Consider the following 17,571-nt stretch of genomic DNA (forward strand, 5'->3'; position numbering starts at 1 on the left):
ATCAGATTGCCACCTATGAACATAGCTCCCTTTCTAAGGAGGACATTCTTCAAAATCATATGTCAATTTTGAATATCTTTAATATTCCAAACAACCAAAATGAATTTGAATTACCTTATCTATATCAGATACCAAAACTTCATAAAACTCTTACAAACAGAAATACATAACGGGTTCCAGTAAATGTTTTACCAAGCCTATTTTTTAACTTCTCACTAAGATATTAACGGTAGTGAAGGAGAAACTTCAAGAGTACTGTTCAACACTATACGAGAAGTGGTGTAAATCAAATGTGGATACTAAAAAAATTCCAAGGAACTTTTGAAATCACAAAATACATTGTATTACCAAATTCAACAGCATAAAAAATAACGACTTTTCAAATTTAAATACATCTAGTCCTCACGATGAATTAAAGTCAAGACTTTCTGGTACCACTGACAGCTGCTTTTTCAAAATAAAAAAGGAAGTCGTAAATTTACTTACCTTGTCATTGGTTATTTGCAAAATGTCTTTGTTAAAAACATTTTAATTGTACACAAAAGTAATCTGAAGTTGATATAAATAAGATGCTGGAGTTTTTGATTGATAATATTAATGTCTCTCTATTTGGAGACCAGGTCTTCCAACAATATATTGGAATTCCCATGGATACCAATTTCGCCCCGTTATCAGCAGACCTATCTTTTTATTCCTATAAAGCAGAATTTGTTCAAAATCTTTTACGTGAAAAGTAGACAACATTTGCTGTGACCTCCAACTCGACATAAAGATAAATCGACGACGTTTTGTCAGTTAGTTATTTCCATTCTTATGTAGACACAAAATACTAGTACCCCGATGAGCTTGAAGTAAAAGATACCACAATGTCTGACACATCTGTTTCATATTGAGATCTTTTTATCATAATAGGACGTTAATGGTTATCTAACAACAAAGCTTTATGATAAACGTGATGACTTTTACTTTTCAGTTGTCAACTTCCCTTACTTATGCAGCAAAATACCTTAATCACCTGCGTATGGAGTTTGTATCTCTCAGTTGATTTGATACGAAAAGCATGTTCTAATACGTATAAACAATATTTTTTTTAATTTCAAAATATAGTTGAAGACAATGTGAAGACCAAGAATCAACTTTAATTTAGCATCTAGGAAAGAAAAATTTACTCGGAGAAAATTTCATTTTTCAATATGATAATCTTTAACGTTTACATGATTTGGTTTTCTATAGCATTTGAAACCAAAAAAGTTTCAAAATACATCATACCTGAAAATCAATTATCTAATAAACCTTGATTTTTTCAACGCCAAATAAAATTCCATTACAACTAAAACAAAATGTTGGTGGTCGAATTGTAATGGATGAAAATAGTTTGTAACAAACAAGGAAGCTGTAAATCTTGGCATGCCTTTTTGGGTGTTGCAAATTAATAGTAGCTTGCTTCATATTTTTTTTCTTTCAAATGATTATAATAATACAAAATGTGCCGAATGACGTTTTTTACACTAATTGTCAGGCCATTATTTACACAATGTAATTCAGGGGGAGAACAAATACGGACCTCTGAAACATCAGACGTGGAATCAGATGCCGTCGAGGGGTGAGCATCCCCTGCCAACCAGTCAAACCCACCGTTTGCTCCTTGTCATGATCGGGTAGACAGAAAAGTCCATAAAAATTTCAGTGTGAAAATAATGCCTTATAATTTGTTTAAAAACGTCAGTCAACAGTCATTCGACTGAATGAGTGACTTTTAATGTTATAATCTAAATCGTCAACTTTCCTTACTTATGAAGAAAAATACCTGCACATGGGTTTATATCTCAGTTGATTTGATTTTAAAAGACCATATGAAAAACAAAATAAAACAAAAACCTTATAATAAATATACCGGACATTGCCATCAGACTACAACTGTAGAAACAGACATTTCTAATTTTAGTAACCATGGCAACACCGTTCATCAAAATCAGCTGCAGAATTTTGATTAATGTTTTAATTTCAAAATATACTGAAATCAGATCAAAACTGTAGGAGGAGTAAATTTTAAGGAATTTCACAGAAAATTTATTTTTAGTAACCATGGCAACATTTGTAATCAAAAAAGTTTCATGTATCATCTACTTGTGTGAAAATTATATTGAAATCAATCAAAACTGTTGATTTTTTAAAGAAATTTCACAGAAAATTCTATTAGTAACCTGGCAACACCGTTAATTGAAATCAAAATGGTGCACTATTTTATGCATCTTTGTTGTACTTGTGTGCCAAGTTATATTGAAACAAATGTAGGAGGAGTAGCGTTTTAAAGGAAATTCACAGAAAATTCTATTTTTAATAACCACGGCAAATTCGAAATAAAAAACAGATGCTCTGTTTTATATTTTTATTTAATCTACTTGTGTGCCAAGTTATATTGAAATCAGACAAAATTGTAGGAGGAGTAGCACGTTTTTTCACAGAAAATTATTTTTTAACCATGGCAACACTTCTCAAAAACCAATGCACTATTTCATGTATCTTTGTGTAGTCTACTTGTGTGCCAAGTTATATTGAAATCGGATCAAAACTGTAGGAGGAGTAGCGTTTTAAAGAAATTTCACAGAAAATTCTATTTATAGTAACCATGGCAACACCGTTCATCAAATTCAAAAACCGATGCACTATTTCATGTATCTTAGTGTCATGACTTGTGTGCCAAGTTATATTGAAATCAGATCAAAAATAGGAGGAGTGTGAAATAATTCCAGAAAATTTGTTTAAAAACCAGGTCAACACCGTTAATTGAAATCAAAAACCGATGCACTATTTTATGCATCTTTGTGTACTTGTGTGCCAAGTTATATTGAAATCAGATCAAAACTGTAGGAGGAGTAGCGTTTTAAAGGAATTTCACAGAAAATTCTATTTTTAGTAACCATGGCAACACCGTTCATCGAAATCAAAATCGGATGCACTATTTTATATCTTAGTGTAGACTTGTGTGCCAAGTTATTGAAATCAGACCAAAAAGAGCATGAAAAATTGTTTAAAGACGGACAGACAGACAGATGAAACAATTAAGAGGCCTATTTAAAAAAAATATATGAAGCACAATGTACTAGTATTAGTTTTCAAATTCTTATACATAAAAAGAAAAAAAAACGCTGGATGCTGCCTTGAACTCAACAATTAAATGTATTGACGAGGTATTATTATACAAATATAACTTAATAGTTATTTCCATGATACATATATCCAGGGCGCGCGCTATCAATATCTGTCATCCTGGGTCATTATAAATGCAGCATGTCCATATTTATTATATTATATATAATAATATTTATTAGTGCAATGAATATCACCTATTATTTACAGAGATAGTATTATCCATAAATAAGATGAATGTAAATGTTTCAGAATTAATGAATATTTTATAAAGTGAATAAATTTCCCATATCATAATAATAAATGTTGTAACACAGAGTACCCCCTTCCCCTGAGAATGTTTTACACTTGAAATGGACAAAATATAAATACTATGTCTTATTTTCATGGTATGCTTGTCTATATTTTTTTTTCCGTAATCGCGTAAACATTCTGCTCGCCGATGAAACCAAAAATGGTATGTGGTAATTATTCCCGAAAAATATTCACAAATATCCTTGTAATTGTTTTGTATTATCCTCAGGAGTTCTTCAGTATATGTTTTAAATTTTCCTCACCTACAACTTGCGAATTTCCATGTTTGTCTAAAGCGAAAGTGAAAATAGATGTTGTTATTATTCGGAAAATCAAGTATATATCACAAAGTTATATAATATCAATTATTAACAATAGTTATTTCCATTCATATATCCACGCGCTTCCTGATAGGTATCAGATGTATGAGATTTTGTGGCACCTTTTATGTCGAGGTTCATATGGACATGTCGAATTAATTTAATACTTTAAAGTTAATATTTTTCATTGATAAATGTTGTCGATAAGTCTAAATGTTTTATTGAAAGGCACAGGAAAAATTCTTATTTTCACGATGAAGTTTTTAAATGAATTCTGCTTCATATGAAACCCAAAAAATAATAAAAGGACGCAATTGGAATCCTCAGGATTCCAAGCGATTGTTTAAAGACTTGATTTCCAAAAACAGAATAGATGTTGTTAATCGGAAAATCAAGCATATATCCATTATTTACACGCTCAATAGTTCTTAAGTCCAATCATGAAAAGGAGCACAAGAGATGCTTACTCCTCCACGACACCTGATCTCACCTCCGATGTTTTTTAGTTCTGTGTTTACGCTGCTCCTGATCTGTATCATTTCAATGGACTTTTGAGATTGCTTACTGTTCGTAACTGCCAAATTTTACTGTTATACTTTTCCCTTGTGTAAAATATTTTTGAATATATTATGACAACCCTTTTTGCTGGAAGTGATGCCTTTAAATCCTAAATAATAATACAGATGTTCAACTAATTTCAACATTTTTATATCCTTTTTCTTTTCGATAAATTTGGTCTGAATGGCTTCTTTGTTAAAAGATTTAATGTAGAATGCATCGTTTAAAATAATTTTTAGCAATTTCATGAAATGTTAAACAGACCAATTGCAGGAGCATTACGAGACATTTCTTTTCTTGTGTTTTTCAAAGATGCAAATACATTTACATATTATACCAATGGAAAGTTTTCATTCTGATCTCTGCAACTTAATACAAGACGTTTATATTACATGTAGTTTTAAGAAATTTATTTTATTTGGTATTGGTCACCCAATCTTGGCCAAACCTAAGAACTGAAGTTGTTCTCGAGAAAATTTAATATTTGTTTCTCACCAATGGAACGCTGTGAGATAGTATATACATGTATATATAACAAGATATTCTTTGTAAACAATCTTTTTATTTTCATTTAAAGGTTACATGTAAATATGTATTTCATTTTTTTTCTTTAAAAGATATAACAAAAGGCAACAATGTTGATATGAATGAATTGTTACATTGATTGACAAATACAATGTCATGGCAAGTATGGGTAACAAATAAAGAATAATAATCACATAAAAGATTCCTTGTCAATCAAGTCATTGCAAAATAACATATATTGCATATCACCTTCTAATATTCCAAATTACTACAAAAAATTTGCGAATATCACTTAAAATATGGATCAAAGCAAATAAATGTGCATAACATTGATATGAAACATACTGGGGTTTGTTTTTATTTCTTGTTTACATGAAAAAGGCAAGCTTAATTTGATCGGCTTAGCTCCTTGTGAATTGCACATTCAATGAGTCTTGGTAAGCAGTGATTATAAAGCAACATATATCTAACAAAATAAAAATCTACGTTTTAAAAATTAGGCCTACATGTATGAACTAAGAAGGAATGCAATGAAGTGAAAGATTTTTATCTTAATGGCACGTATGAAAACTAATAGATTCTTTGTCTTCTCTACAGAAATATTGATAAGACATTAAAAACTAGATCAGGGACTTAAATCATTTTCTCAACTCTAAGTACATACTTAATGAAATATATGACAAGATCTTGAAAATATAGCACTAAAATATTCCAATATGGATGTGTATTTACAATTCAGATCTGTTTCCAGCTACTAGTGTGAACCAATCTACAGTACCCTTAGTTCAACTACACAAGCACAAGCATTGTCATTTTGTTTGTCAATGAACAAATCTCATTAATAGTAAAACAATGATATGCTTAAATCCTTGCGTCCTTTTTTAATAAAAAATGGATTTCAAACGCCATTGCACATTCTCAAAGATGTGTAGTTACCACATATGCCAGTACTATTGCGCTCAATTTTCGTTTAAAATTGCCGTAAAGTTGATAGTTCCAGAAAAAATAAAGATTATGTCATAAACACCGTGTTTATTGAGGGCAGAGGCCCGGGATCATTGTATGCCTGTGATAGGTCATGGTCACTAGTTATCATTCCATTTACCGCCATACTTATGATGTCGTCACCGAAGTCATGATGCACTACAAGATAGAGGAACAAAATTAATACTCCAAAACAAGCATATTCTGTGATTTATCTATGATTTCATACACAAATGCCTATACCATATTCAGCTGGTTATCCTAATCAAAATTATACATTACTTAATGCACATTCCGTAGACAACCGCGGAGTGTGGTCTTAATTTTTTTCATGTCACATTTTTAAAAACAAAAAAAATGTTAAAATCACTGAACATTAAAGATTACCTCCAGGACGTGGTGGACTGTGACAACTTGCTGGACTCGTGTTGTAGGCGCCATCTTTTGGCCGGAGCGGTTTGTCTAGAATGTTTAATGGGTCATCCGGGTATCTTTGCTGAATCACCGACACGTGCTCTACATGCGGCGGCTTTGAGGGCGGATTATAACTACTGCTGAAGAAATCTTAAAACGAAAGTCAGAAAAAATAAATATCTGTTGGATTCATTTAGAGAGTTTTCATATCTGACAACGCAAAATCAGCTTACCAGGGAAAAGATTACATATTTGTACCGAAATAAATGAATAGTCAAAGACAAAAGAGACCCCATTACCTGAGCCAGAGTAAGGGAGACCACTGAATGCCTGGTTACTGGGAACCACATTAAATGCACTGCTTCCTTGACAATAAACTGATGGTGAGGCAAAGGTCGGTTGAGACAGACTAGTGTAATTCGGATTATAATAGTCCGTACTGTTGTACTGAGTTTCCGGATGATAACTTGACTCCAGATCATTTTTCACGTTAGAATAAGGTGAGTGATTCATTGAAGGGTGTGTTCGGAAGGCACTCGGGTAATGTGGTCCGTAGCTCCCAAAACTGTAGGGTGACCCCGCCTGGTAATCTCCTTGTCCTTTGTAAAATATTAATCGGAATAGTTTTAACACATTTACAATTACTGTTGTATATAACAAGTTTACTATTTTATTGTGGAATAAGTTAACGATCCTCAAGTAAATATTACGAATGCTTACCAATGTAGCTAAATGGAGCTGGGGCTACTAACGATGGCTGAGAGGACCCTGGGTAACTTATTACGCTGTTTCTAGGAATGGGGTTGAAAATGATTGGTGATGTTCGATTTGGTTGTGGGTTTCCTATTACACTCTGAAAATATTCGTTTATTTTTAAAAGTTTAAAAAATAGTAACAAATTCTGAAAAATCAAGATTTTGTTTTTCTGCCACTGTCAATATCCGAATGAATTGCGTTTAAGAAAAAAAACAATAAGGCCGATCTGTTTTATTACTGTTTAGTATAGACACAATTGATATATTTGAAATTAGTTTGATTTTAAACATTAAATTACCTGTGCCATAACAGCCATATTGTTAATGTGACTGGACATATTAAATGATGACTCTTTATCGTGATTGAAGGTATTATGGACTATTGGGGACTGTTGTCCATAAAATTCACGCTTTACATTATTATTGTTAAAGTTTCTAGAATTCAATTCCCTCTTTGTGGCAAGAAAGCAGCTACTGGACTGTGATGACAGGACTGGCCGCGTACCGCCATCATCTAAAGAGAAAGTAGATTCTCCATTATGCAAACTGACAGTTTTTGAACTCTTAAGTATATAGTCATGTGATCATCACGTGATATTTTACCTGTTTTAATGTGCTTTTCTAACAAGGACTGAATTTCCGTTTCCTTTTCTACGTGTAATTGTGTCTCCACAGCAAGCAAGACATACTCGTCCAGAAGCATTCGGATCAAATGGAAGGAACCTATTCAGACATTTTTTAAAGGACTAATTTAGATGTTTTACATTTTTAATGTTGAAATGTTAAAACATTTAAAAAATATACTTTTTATCCAAATTTACAGATACTGCAAAATCCGTGGCGCATACGAAAATGTTTTGAATTATTTTAAATTCAGAAAAGTAGATGGATCAAAAGTTCAGATTCGAGCTATAAGTCTGCCCCACAAAATAAAATTTTAAAAAGTAAATAATCGTAGATTTTTCTTTAAAGAGATTTTTCATTCTCTAGAATGTTATACTGTCAAAATTCTTGAAAAATTAATCCGAAGAAGCATATTGCCTTACCAAAAGCTTTTGCATTGTTTAAAGTTAAATTATGCATCACTCTTGCTCCAAAGAACGACCAGTTCAGTAGAAAAGCGGACGCTCTCTTCTTAAAAGATCGGCCATTTTGTTTACTGGGCTAGAAATAAACATTTCATATTCTTGATTTATTACAAAACCTAAATGTGCAAAAGATCTACTCTGTATAGCTTTTAAAAAATTACATTTATATAAATTAAATTATCCAAAGCATTTTTTAATGAAATGTATGAACAAAATCTAAGTACTGAGAGTGATGGTACTAATTTTACAATTTTTGTAATCTTGAGATTTAATTTTCAAAACTGTTTATTGGGAACAATCATACTAACCTTTATAACTTTATTTTCTACCACACTATCTAACCACTCTGTGAAAGCCTCTACTGTGGCTTGCTTCCGTAATATTTCTTTGAATTCTCTTAAAACTGAAAGCCAAATGTATTTAAAAATATGTAAAAAAAAAAAATATGTATAACAAAAGCTGGGCAAGGGTATAGGAACTGAATTAATAATAGACATTTGGATTTTTTTTTAATTAGAAATCTTTGGAAGATTTTATACTTAAAGCTTACATTCTGCATTGAGTTCCAAATCGGATTCTCCACCATCATTTGTATTGTGAAGCGCATGCGTGCCAATACTATTCAGATCAATGCTATCTACGTCAGCAATCATCTGGTTGACCATTTGTGCGTCGTACAGCACAGGCCGAGCCGTCTACAAACAAAATTAGCCGGTGAGTACAATAAATGTATAAGTAAAAAAAAATAGAATACCAGGTACTTATAGTATTTTATTTAGCACATTTGTCGCCAAATCTTTACCTGAGCAAGATGTAGAAATGAGGTCTGTCTCTTCATGGATTGTGCGAATCTCCGCGCCACCGGAAGTTTACTCTGTGAGAGCGCATCCGGGAGATTTTCCAAAGAAGTAGACACCCAGTTTTCCCAGTGTTTGGAGAAATTGCGTATATCACACAATAACCTGTTTTCAAATCAAATGTAATTTAACACAACATTATGTGGGGAACATATTGGTTTATTTCTTCTACTGATCTATATAACAGTCTTAATACATGGATTTGATTTAATGATAAAAAATAATTGTCAATCCTTACGTTTCAGGCATTTCTTGCATTGTTGCAGGAATAAGGACCTCTGTCAGTACCTGTCAAAGTTTACAACTCAAATTACCTTCACTGTTCCCTTTTCAAAGTTTATGATTGTATGAACATAAGGAGGATTTTTATTTATTTATTTGAACCAGCACCTATATTAGAGCGCTGTATAAGAGGACAGCCGTAATGGATGCTTTACCTTGTACAAAATACTGTCACACACACAAATGATGTCCACGATCACCTCATTTTCTACCAATGGTAGCAGGTGCTCAGGGAGCCCTTGCCAGAAGTGTAGCAAGAAGTTCTGAATCTGGAAAAAGACATGGAACGGATGAACACTGATTCTAAAATTAACATCACAGTAAAATAAACCCTCAACAAATTCTCAATCGATTCCATCATCCTCCCTTTACCTATTGTTCTAATTAAATACCATCTAGCTTTTGATACTGCTGTATTGTTTTCTCGATTTCCATATGTCCCGTTTAACTTTTCATAAGATTTTAAAATTTTAAAAAATGGTTTAATGTTTTTTTTACAATGATTTAAAAAATATTTCTTATTCGTAAAAAAAGTTTGAAACACCGATAAAAATGATAAATGATAGCGTCACAGGTCAATAAAATGCCTGTAATCCAAGGGACTTTGGAGGGATTCGGCTATATCGAATTTCCATGGCTTATATTTTCAAACTTGCCAATAATGCGTTTTAGATGTGATTGGCAAAAGAATATTTAAGCTTATTATCATATTTGATCTTTGTTTTATGAAAATTTACAACTCCTTTATCAATTTCAGTCGGCATTTTTCAATACAAAAATGATCCTAACTTTGAAAGGTTAGGGAATCCGTAATCGGGCCTAAACACCTCTGTAATCACGGATAAGTTTGTGAGCCGAAAGAGGCCATTTTTGTTGAGGAAATTCATATTGACTGGGCTTACATGAAGTAAATGCAAATACCACTACCTCATATTAACCGCCAAAAGCAAATATATTTCCCAACCAAAGACTGCCAAAAAACTCACTCGATTGCCAATTGCACACATGAATTATCTGTGTGCGTCTTTTTAGATCGATTTTCAGAATCAAGAAATAGACGCTCTTGGTGAGAATATTTATAAATTTTCTCTGTTCTTCTCAGTTTCAAGAGAATATGTAGGTCATTTCATTTTCTTTATTTTCCAAATACAGTTTTTCACCAGCAGATTCCATCGATGGGCACCAATATCGTACAGCTGTTCAGAGTACACATATTAGTCGATATATAATTGTGTTTGTCAAAAATGGCTTTGCAAAACCTAATATATCAGACCCATTAATAATTCTGAGTTATGGAATGTTAGACATGTTTTTATTTTCTATAAGCTATTGTTTAATTTAATTCTCCAAATAACTTCTGCGGACCAATGACTCATATACGCAGCACTCTAGATTGTGCTTCACAGGTGTAGCTCACAATGAGCTGGATTTACTAAAACCCTAAACCTGCGCGGGGAGGCTGTAAAACTCCGGCTTATAATGTTGGGATTAAGGTTTGACAATCACTTCATTCAAAATATCTGGACTTCCTTTGATAAAGTTATCCTCGGAGAAGGGAATTAAGCGCTCTGTCGAAGGTCTTGATTTATCTATTGGAGTTTTCTATGTTTATGCGAGCCTCCCTGACTTGAAACGTGTACTCGTAATAATAGATTTCAAACAATTACTTGAAGGGATTCTTGTGTTCTCTAAAAATTAGATAAATATCAGAAGTTAACTAAGGACATATACCTGAATTCTTATAACAAGAAAGGTTCCAGGAAAAAATGCGAAGTCGGTGCACTGAAATTCTTTGTATTACTTTCTAGTACATGTACATTTCAAAGGGTATGGTTCATTAAGTTGTAAAAATTGACGATACCTTGAACTACATCCTTTAAATGTATTTATTCGAAAGAAATGAATTTCGATAAGCATCGTAAATAACTTCTTACATTTTCCCTTTCTGTGGTCTTAATCCTAAAACTTATCTTAACCCTGGATTTGAATAATGAAAATAAGAAAATGAAGTGACGGAAACTCTTCCTTTTCCAATGTTTTCTTGATGTGGGTCAGGATACCGACTTTGTTGTATTAAGATACCTCTACCTGAACTAATGAAATTTTTCACTGATAAAAAAGTCGAAACTGGCTACAGATTATTGTTTAATTGTGCCGCTATCAAGAAAAGCCTGCAAAAATCATGTTTGAATTTCTCGATGTTGTACTGACGTTATCAATAGTTCTTTATTGATCTAGAGTTAATTCTGATAACATTGTCACGTGACCTGTTGTATTTATTATCTGTGGCTAGCACAAAATTTAATTTACCGAGCATTTAATCAAATTTTCGATATGAGAAAGGAAAAAAAGGAAATTTCTGTGAACAGCCATATTTGACAAAGCGAGGTCTTTTTATTAATTAGCGTTCTTATCTTGACTATTGCTGTCGTACCATCTGTGAGTAGAGGGGCAGGAGAAAGCAACTCTGTAGTATCAATAAGCAATTGCAAAATAAAGCTATCATACACTTAGTGGAATTTCTAAACATTATCACTTCGTGACCTTAAGATAGGAGTGCCTTCAGAGCTTATATACAACAATTACATCAAGGACGAGACATTTTACCACATTATGATTATGCAATTAGATACTTTGCTATAAAACAGCAAGTTCCCTGCCAAACAAATATGGACACTTCTAAACATGGGCTTCTATCACCTGACTGTTTTTCAGTAATCAGAATGATTTTCACTTTCAGGAATTCCTTTGGGTTTAAGACTTCAGAAGATGTTCTTGTATTGAAATCCATTTGTATAATTGTGTTTGCTAGAATTAATCCCGCATAATAGGTAGTTGATACCTTGAAAGTGTAATTCATTCAGAGAGCTTAAGACTGGCGATAGCCCCGTAATACCTACATCAAAGTCGCCTTCAGCTGGTGCTCGGGTCGCTTGCATTTTGAGAATCATGCTGGACCCATAAGCGATAACAAATGATTCCTAATGTTCTCCTGTTTTACCAAACACGCTGCTTTGAAGGAGAGATCAGCTCAGATCAAAGCAGAAATTATGAGTCTAATAAAGGTTTTTGTTATTCTAAGGTGTGAGATTTTCATAGTCCAGGTTTCATATTTAGATATATTTTGTATTAATAATGGACGACATACCTCTTCAAAGTTGGCGTTGATGGCTGTGTCGAGGATACACTGACAGTGAGTCTTGTACATCATTACAAACGTCTCTACCTGTAAACCAAAGACGATTCAGATGTTCTATAGGTTCTCTAAACAGTTTCAATTGTGTACATGTATATATTATACATTCAATAAAAACTGTGTATATTTTGTATATTACGAAATTTCTATTCAATGCAAGTATGACTTAATAATGCTTCATATGTCCTTTATGAATCTTTAGTATGTTGACAAATTTCCGCGGAAAAATTGTGTTCGCGTACATAGCGGATAATAGCTATACAGTATTGCTAATTGGATAACAATAAAGCTAACTGATAACAATTGATCTGAAGTCCTTTAGGAACTATTCCATTATTTTGCAAAAATGTGATTAGACCTTCTGCAATGCTACGGTTATGTTATAAAAGCTCAAAAACATGGCATACAAAAGTTGAATACACTTAGACTATAAGTTCTGTTTACTGTAGGATGTTACATGTATAATTATTAATCAAAGGGGCTGTAAAGTTAGTTTTTATAACTTAGAGTGTATATGACAATGTTCATGACAAAGTTCAACAAAATTTGACCCAAGAGACAAACAAGATAGACAGAACAAGTATCTCAAAAAAAGTTTTAAATATTATCTTGCACTGAAGTATTTCATTGTGCTTCAGTGAAAAATAAACATGTCGGTCCTGCTGAGCGGAATGACATTTTCACCGCAGTAAACTCCAACCGAGTTGATAAATTTCTAAATGATACATTTTTCCTTTTATAGCTCGTTCAACGGGCTACCCTTGAACAAATAGACTGTTGTTTGCTTAGGACTGAATTCTCTGAGTAGCAAAGTTGGAGAAGAATAGGATAGGATTTGGTATCAATTAATAACCGAAACCCCGGAGCACAGTTTATCAGAGATTCAATAAACAGTTCAAGAAAAGTAATAAAATATATCACGCTGAATAGCTCTCACATCGTTTACGTGCATAAATTTTCGTGGCATACAAAATTAACTTGACATAATAGTTCAACGCAAGAGTAATTAATATTTATGCTGGAAAATGCACAACAATGGTTCTAGGTTTATTTGCAGTAAATAAATGTCTGAGAGCCCCCGCGCATGCAAAAGAATTAAATTTCAGACAGAACCGTACACGTAAACATGTCAGATTACAATACATAAGTAAGAAATATACATTATTTCCCAACACAGTTCATAGACAGCACGTGTTTACACTTCAGTTTAATACTTTTGAACTGTTTATATATGCACCCCAAAGCAGTATTTTACAAATAAATATCAAAACACCACTGGATGGCTGCTAAACACATTATTTATTTTTCTGAAAAGTACAGTACTTAGATCTTTTTGTGCGTTTTTTTTAACGTGATTTGAAAAGTTGTGCATGTACTAGTAATTAATCACATTTCAATAATTAATTTTATTGTCTCTCTACACTGTTCAAATTGAAATTTTAGTTTTTAATTTTACAGTCTATTGAAATGGATAACAGATAATATTTTAAAGGCTATTAATATGGAAAAAAAGATCATATTTTTCTAGCTGAAGAAATGTTATCGTTTTATATTTCAGTCTTTGACAATAACATGAGTTATGGTTAAAGAGAAATATAAAACAAATGAATTTTCTCAAGCAGAGAACTACAGTTTTGCAGCTAGATGTATTGCAGATAATATTTTACACTTTATGTATATCATCTTAATAAACTGTTCAATAATTTAACTGTTTCTGTTTTTTGATTAAGATTATGTACAGTCTTTTCATAAATATTTCCTTATCAGATGATTTTCAAATACTTTCCAATAACAATAAAATATTTAAATTTTACATAGCAATAATTATATGATACTAATTTTATCGGAAAGAATAATTATATAAAATTTACAAATTTAAAACTATCATTGTAGAAGAATATGCTGAATGAAGATATAATTCTCTAGGCAACTATAACTGATTTGAAACACAGAAAAGCAGAAATTATTCTAAGCACAGGGGTCAGTTTAGAGGAGTACCATTTAACACTTACCCTATATTCTGGGAATGGAGAGGGGTAAAATGGATTTGTGATTTTTGGAACAGAGTACCACTTAACACTTACCTTTTCTCTGGGAATGGAGAGGGGTAAAATGAGGTACTGAGCATTGGGGAATTCTGGGAGTAGAGTACCAGTCTTGGAACTGAGTGAATATTTCCTTGTAAATCCACCCTAAATTAAAAATAATATGTGTATTAAATTTAAATGTTTTATTTTGGTTGTCCTAAATGCACAATTTTTTAAAAAAAATTGCTAAAGTTAAACAACTCAAAATATACTAGTATTTTAAATACCAAGAGAAAGACTACTGTATGTTAATAGGGCTACAAACATACAATGAAAATTTTGATGACAAAATTCTCATTGTTACAAATAGGAACTAAGGATTTATACAGATTCAAAAATTAGAGATTGCAAATATATTTATAGAAGAAAAATGCATTTCTTGCTCTTAGAATAACCTGTTATGATAGGTAAAGGAAAAGCCAAAAATCACGGACAAAAAAAGGAAAAAAGGTTAATATTTTTTGTCTTATTTCTGAGATTAGAAATAATTTGGATTACGTGACGGCCATGTTTCTGGTGTACTGATTGTTCCCAAATATTTCAAGCATACTCTCTTTCGAAGACGACAATTGCATCATAAATAAGGTTTTTATTTGATTTTCAATGGGATTGTGTAATCTTTTTGACGGTCCAGAATTAGTATTACTCCACTTTCTACCACATCTAATGGTCACAGACCCCCTGCTTGGGGAATAGTCAAGTACACTGTCGTGCCAATCAATTATTGTGTTTTAACAACGTACAGAAAACATTGTGATTTTATTTTGGAATGTTCAGTTTGTAATTTTGTTTGTAGAATGGTATTTTTTATGTATGCCAAATATTTTTTTAAAAATGCAAACAGAGAATAATCTCCAACGACAATAATATAACAGTTCATGCACCACCTTAAAAAAAGTTTTGCCTTTGCAAAATTATTTAAGACGTAGCTAATTTATATATGAATCTGAATCCAAAGTCAAAAAGTAGGATGTTTAAATGCCAAACAAGTATACATGTATAAATAAAATAGTAACTGACTCGTAACAGTTTTATAGAAATGAATGAAAATCGTGCTCACACGTTTTTAAGCAAAATAAAATTAAATTTTCTTCCATCCATATTTTTTTTTAAAATTATGTTTACATTCATCAATACTAAAGAAAACATAAATTGGTGTGCAGCACTTGACCATAGCAGAGCATTTTGTATAGTACCTGCAACGTGACCATTTTGGAATAGTTTTGGTTTAAATAAAAACATTTTAGAAGTTGTTGTTCCTATTGGTTAAAAAGTACTTTGACAAGACTAAGGAATGTAATAAATGTCAATTGTGGTAAACACGACATATAATAGACACCACTTGCTGCTGCATTATCATATCAAATTGTGGAAACTGAAAGTATGATGGACGGGGTCCAAATGCCAAAGCACTAAGTGACTACAAGGCAACCTGTAAGACATTGTGTTTGAAATACATTATCAGCTATTCCTACTTCTCTGATCACCATCGCTAACTGCAAACCTTGTATCAGCACAGAAAAAGGTGCAAAATGTGCACAGGTCCATTTGATTGTGTTGTCTTGCAATAAAGATATAGCAAAACGAGCAAACTTGATCGCAGTACGCAAGACTGTTATTTAGTCGACGAGGTTTGCATCTTATTTGCAAATGAAAATACCGAGTGCTTCGTCTGCAATTTTGTCTCGAGTATCAATTGCACTTGAAAATGCAGTCTTATAATGCAATATAAAGTCTTTTTTCTAGTTCATCCCCAGAAACTGTACGTGTAATAATATGCATACAAGAATTTTACCTTGACAAAGCTATCAACTCTTCCAAATTTTTATTAAAGTATTAAATTCACCAAACATAATTTCAAAACTTATTGTTTTCCAACGCCTTGTTATCAGAAAAAATAAATACCCTCTACATTATTAAAAATATTGTCCTAAAATGTAAATGAAGAGCTTTGCACTAATTCCAAAACAGTCCTTAAAACTCCCTATCGAGGACTCCTACTGGCAAATTTATTAACAAGACTGAAATCTGTAACAACGATTGTTAAAATCCGCAAGGATCTTAAATTGTCAGAGCAAGTTAATAAGTGATGTAGGGAATCTTAAATTGTCAGAGCAAGTTAATAAGTGATGTAGAGGAAGGTGTTTTCTGACGCCTCACATTTTCCTTCTTATGTCTGGTCCCATCCTCTGAAACGAGGAAACTTGAGCTGTATGTGTCTGTTTGAGCAAAGCTACAATTAGGCAATGTTTGACGGGGGATTCATTTCAAAGACATTCCGAGGTTGATGGCGACGAGTCGATGGTAATCACGGATTAAGCTACTGATACTCTCTCCAAATCAGCCAAAATGTAGATAAATGGATCAACAAATAACGAAATAAGAGAGTAGGGGATTTACCGGAGGGATGCAATTAAATTATCTAAGTATGCTGGTCTTTAAGGAAATCACTCTAATACGGCAGTATCTCTTTTAACAGGTCCTTGTGTATGTGACTTTTTTTTTTCTTTTTGGTCTTTGAAAGGCTGTGTTTTAAGGATAGTCCTAAAAGGGGCGTAGTTTGATTTTTTTAAAAAAGGAATATATTATGTCGATAGGAAGTTTGGTTTCCGATTTGTGAAAGATAAAAAGAAATTTGCAAACAAAGAAGAGCTTTACTACTAAATATATCAATCGTTCAGGTTTTTAAACATAAACACTTATCCTATTGTTATTTACTAAATGTAGAGTTTTTTAAATATAAAACATTAAGATATAATATTCGTAGAAAAAATGTTTAAAAAAAAGTACCTGGTTCCGGACACTAACAAAATTGTAAGAAATTCAAAAATGCTTTTAATTTGCATCTAAGATTTGTCTTTTTTAAAAGCCCAAGGGCAACAGTTCCGAGTGAACTACGGGATAGATCCTGATGTTTTAACATAACATATATGAAATGCACAAAATCTGCTTATTCACTTTCAACATGTTCAATATACTATAATTGTTTTTTAAAATAGGGTTTACCTTATGAAATCAATGCAAATGTCTGATTGTGGCAATTTTTCATCATTATTTATGC

The 17,571-nt window shown here is 32.3% G+C and overlaps 1 protein-coding gene across 1 annotated transcript in view; it reads right to left on the reverse strand.

Moving 5' to 3' along the window:
• Nucleotides 1-4,904: 4,904 nt before the first annotated feature.
• LOC134235110 (DNA-binding protein RFX6-like) overlaps nt 4,905-17,571 on the reverse strand; it is a 31,055-nt gene continuing 18,388 nt past the window's right edge. Inside the window, exons 7-20 of the mRNA XM_062717222.1 lie at nt 14,508-14,615; nt 12,376-12,453; nt 9,383-9,496; nt 9,184-9,233; nt 8,891-9,050; nt 8,639-8,783; nt 8,397-8,491; nt 8,047-8,164; nt 7,604-7,723; nt 7,300-7,514; nt 6,966-7,098; nt 6,545-6,844; nt 6,219-6,395; nt 4,905-5,990 (exon numbers count right to left, since the gene is read on the reverse strand). Of these exons, the coding sequence (XP_062573206.1) occupies nt 5,860-5,990; nt 6,219-6,395; nt 6,545-6,844; nt 6,966-7,098; nt 7,300-7,514; nt 7,604-7,723; nt 8,047-8,164; nt 8,397-8,491; nt 8,639-8,783; nt 8,891-9,050; nt 9,184-9,233; nt 9,383-9,496; nt 12,376-12,453; nt 14,508-14,615 (1,944 nt within the window). The 3' untranslated portion in view covers nt 4,905-5,859. The remainder of the gene's footprint in view (nt 5,991-6,218; nt 6,396-6,544; nt 6,845-6,965; nt 7,099-7,299; nt 7,515-7,603; nt 7,724-8,046; nt 8,165-8,396; nt 8,492-8,638; nt 8,784-8,890; nt 9,051-9,183; nt 9,234-9,382; nt 9,497-12,375; nt 12,454-14,507; nt 14,616-17,571) is intronic.

Source organism: Saccostrea cucullata, unplaced genomic scaffold (genome assembly GCF_032062105.1).
Source record: "Saccostrea cucullata isolate Sc308-1 unplaced genomic scaffold, CSIRO_AGI_Scuc_v1 ctg1201, whole genome shotgun sequence".
NCBI lineage: Eukaryota > Metazoa > Mollusca > Bivalvia > Ostreida > Ostreidae > Saccostrea > Saccostrea cuccullata.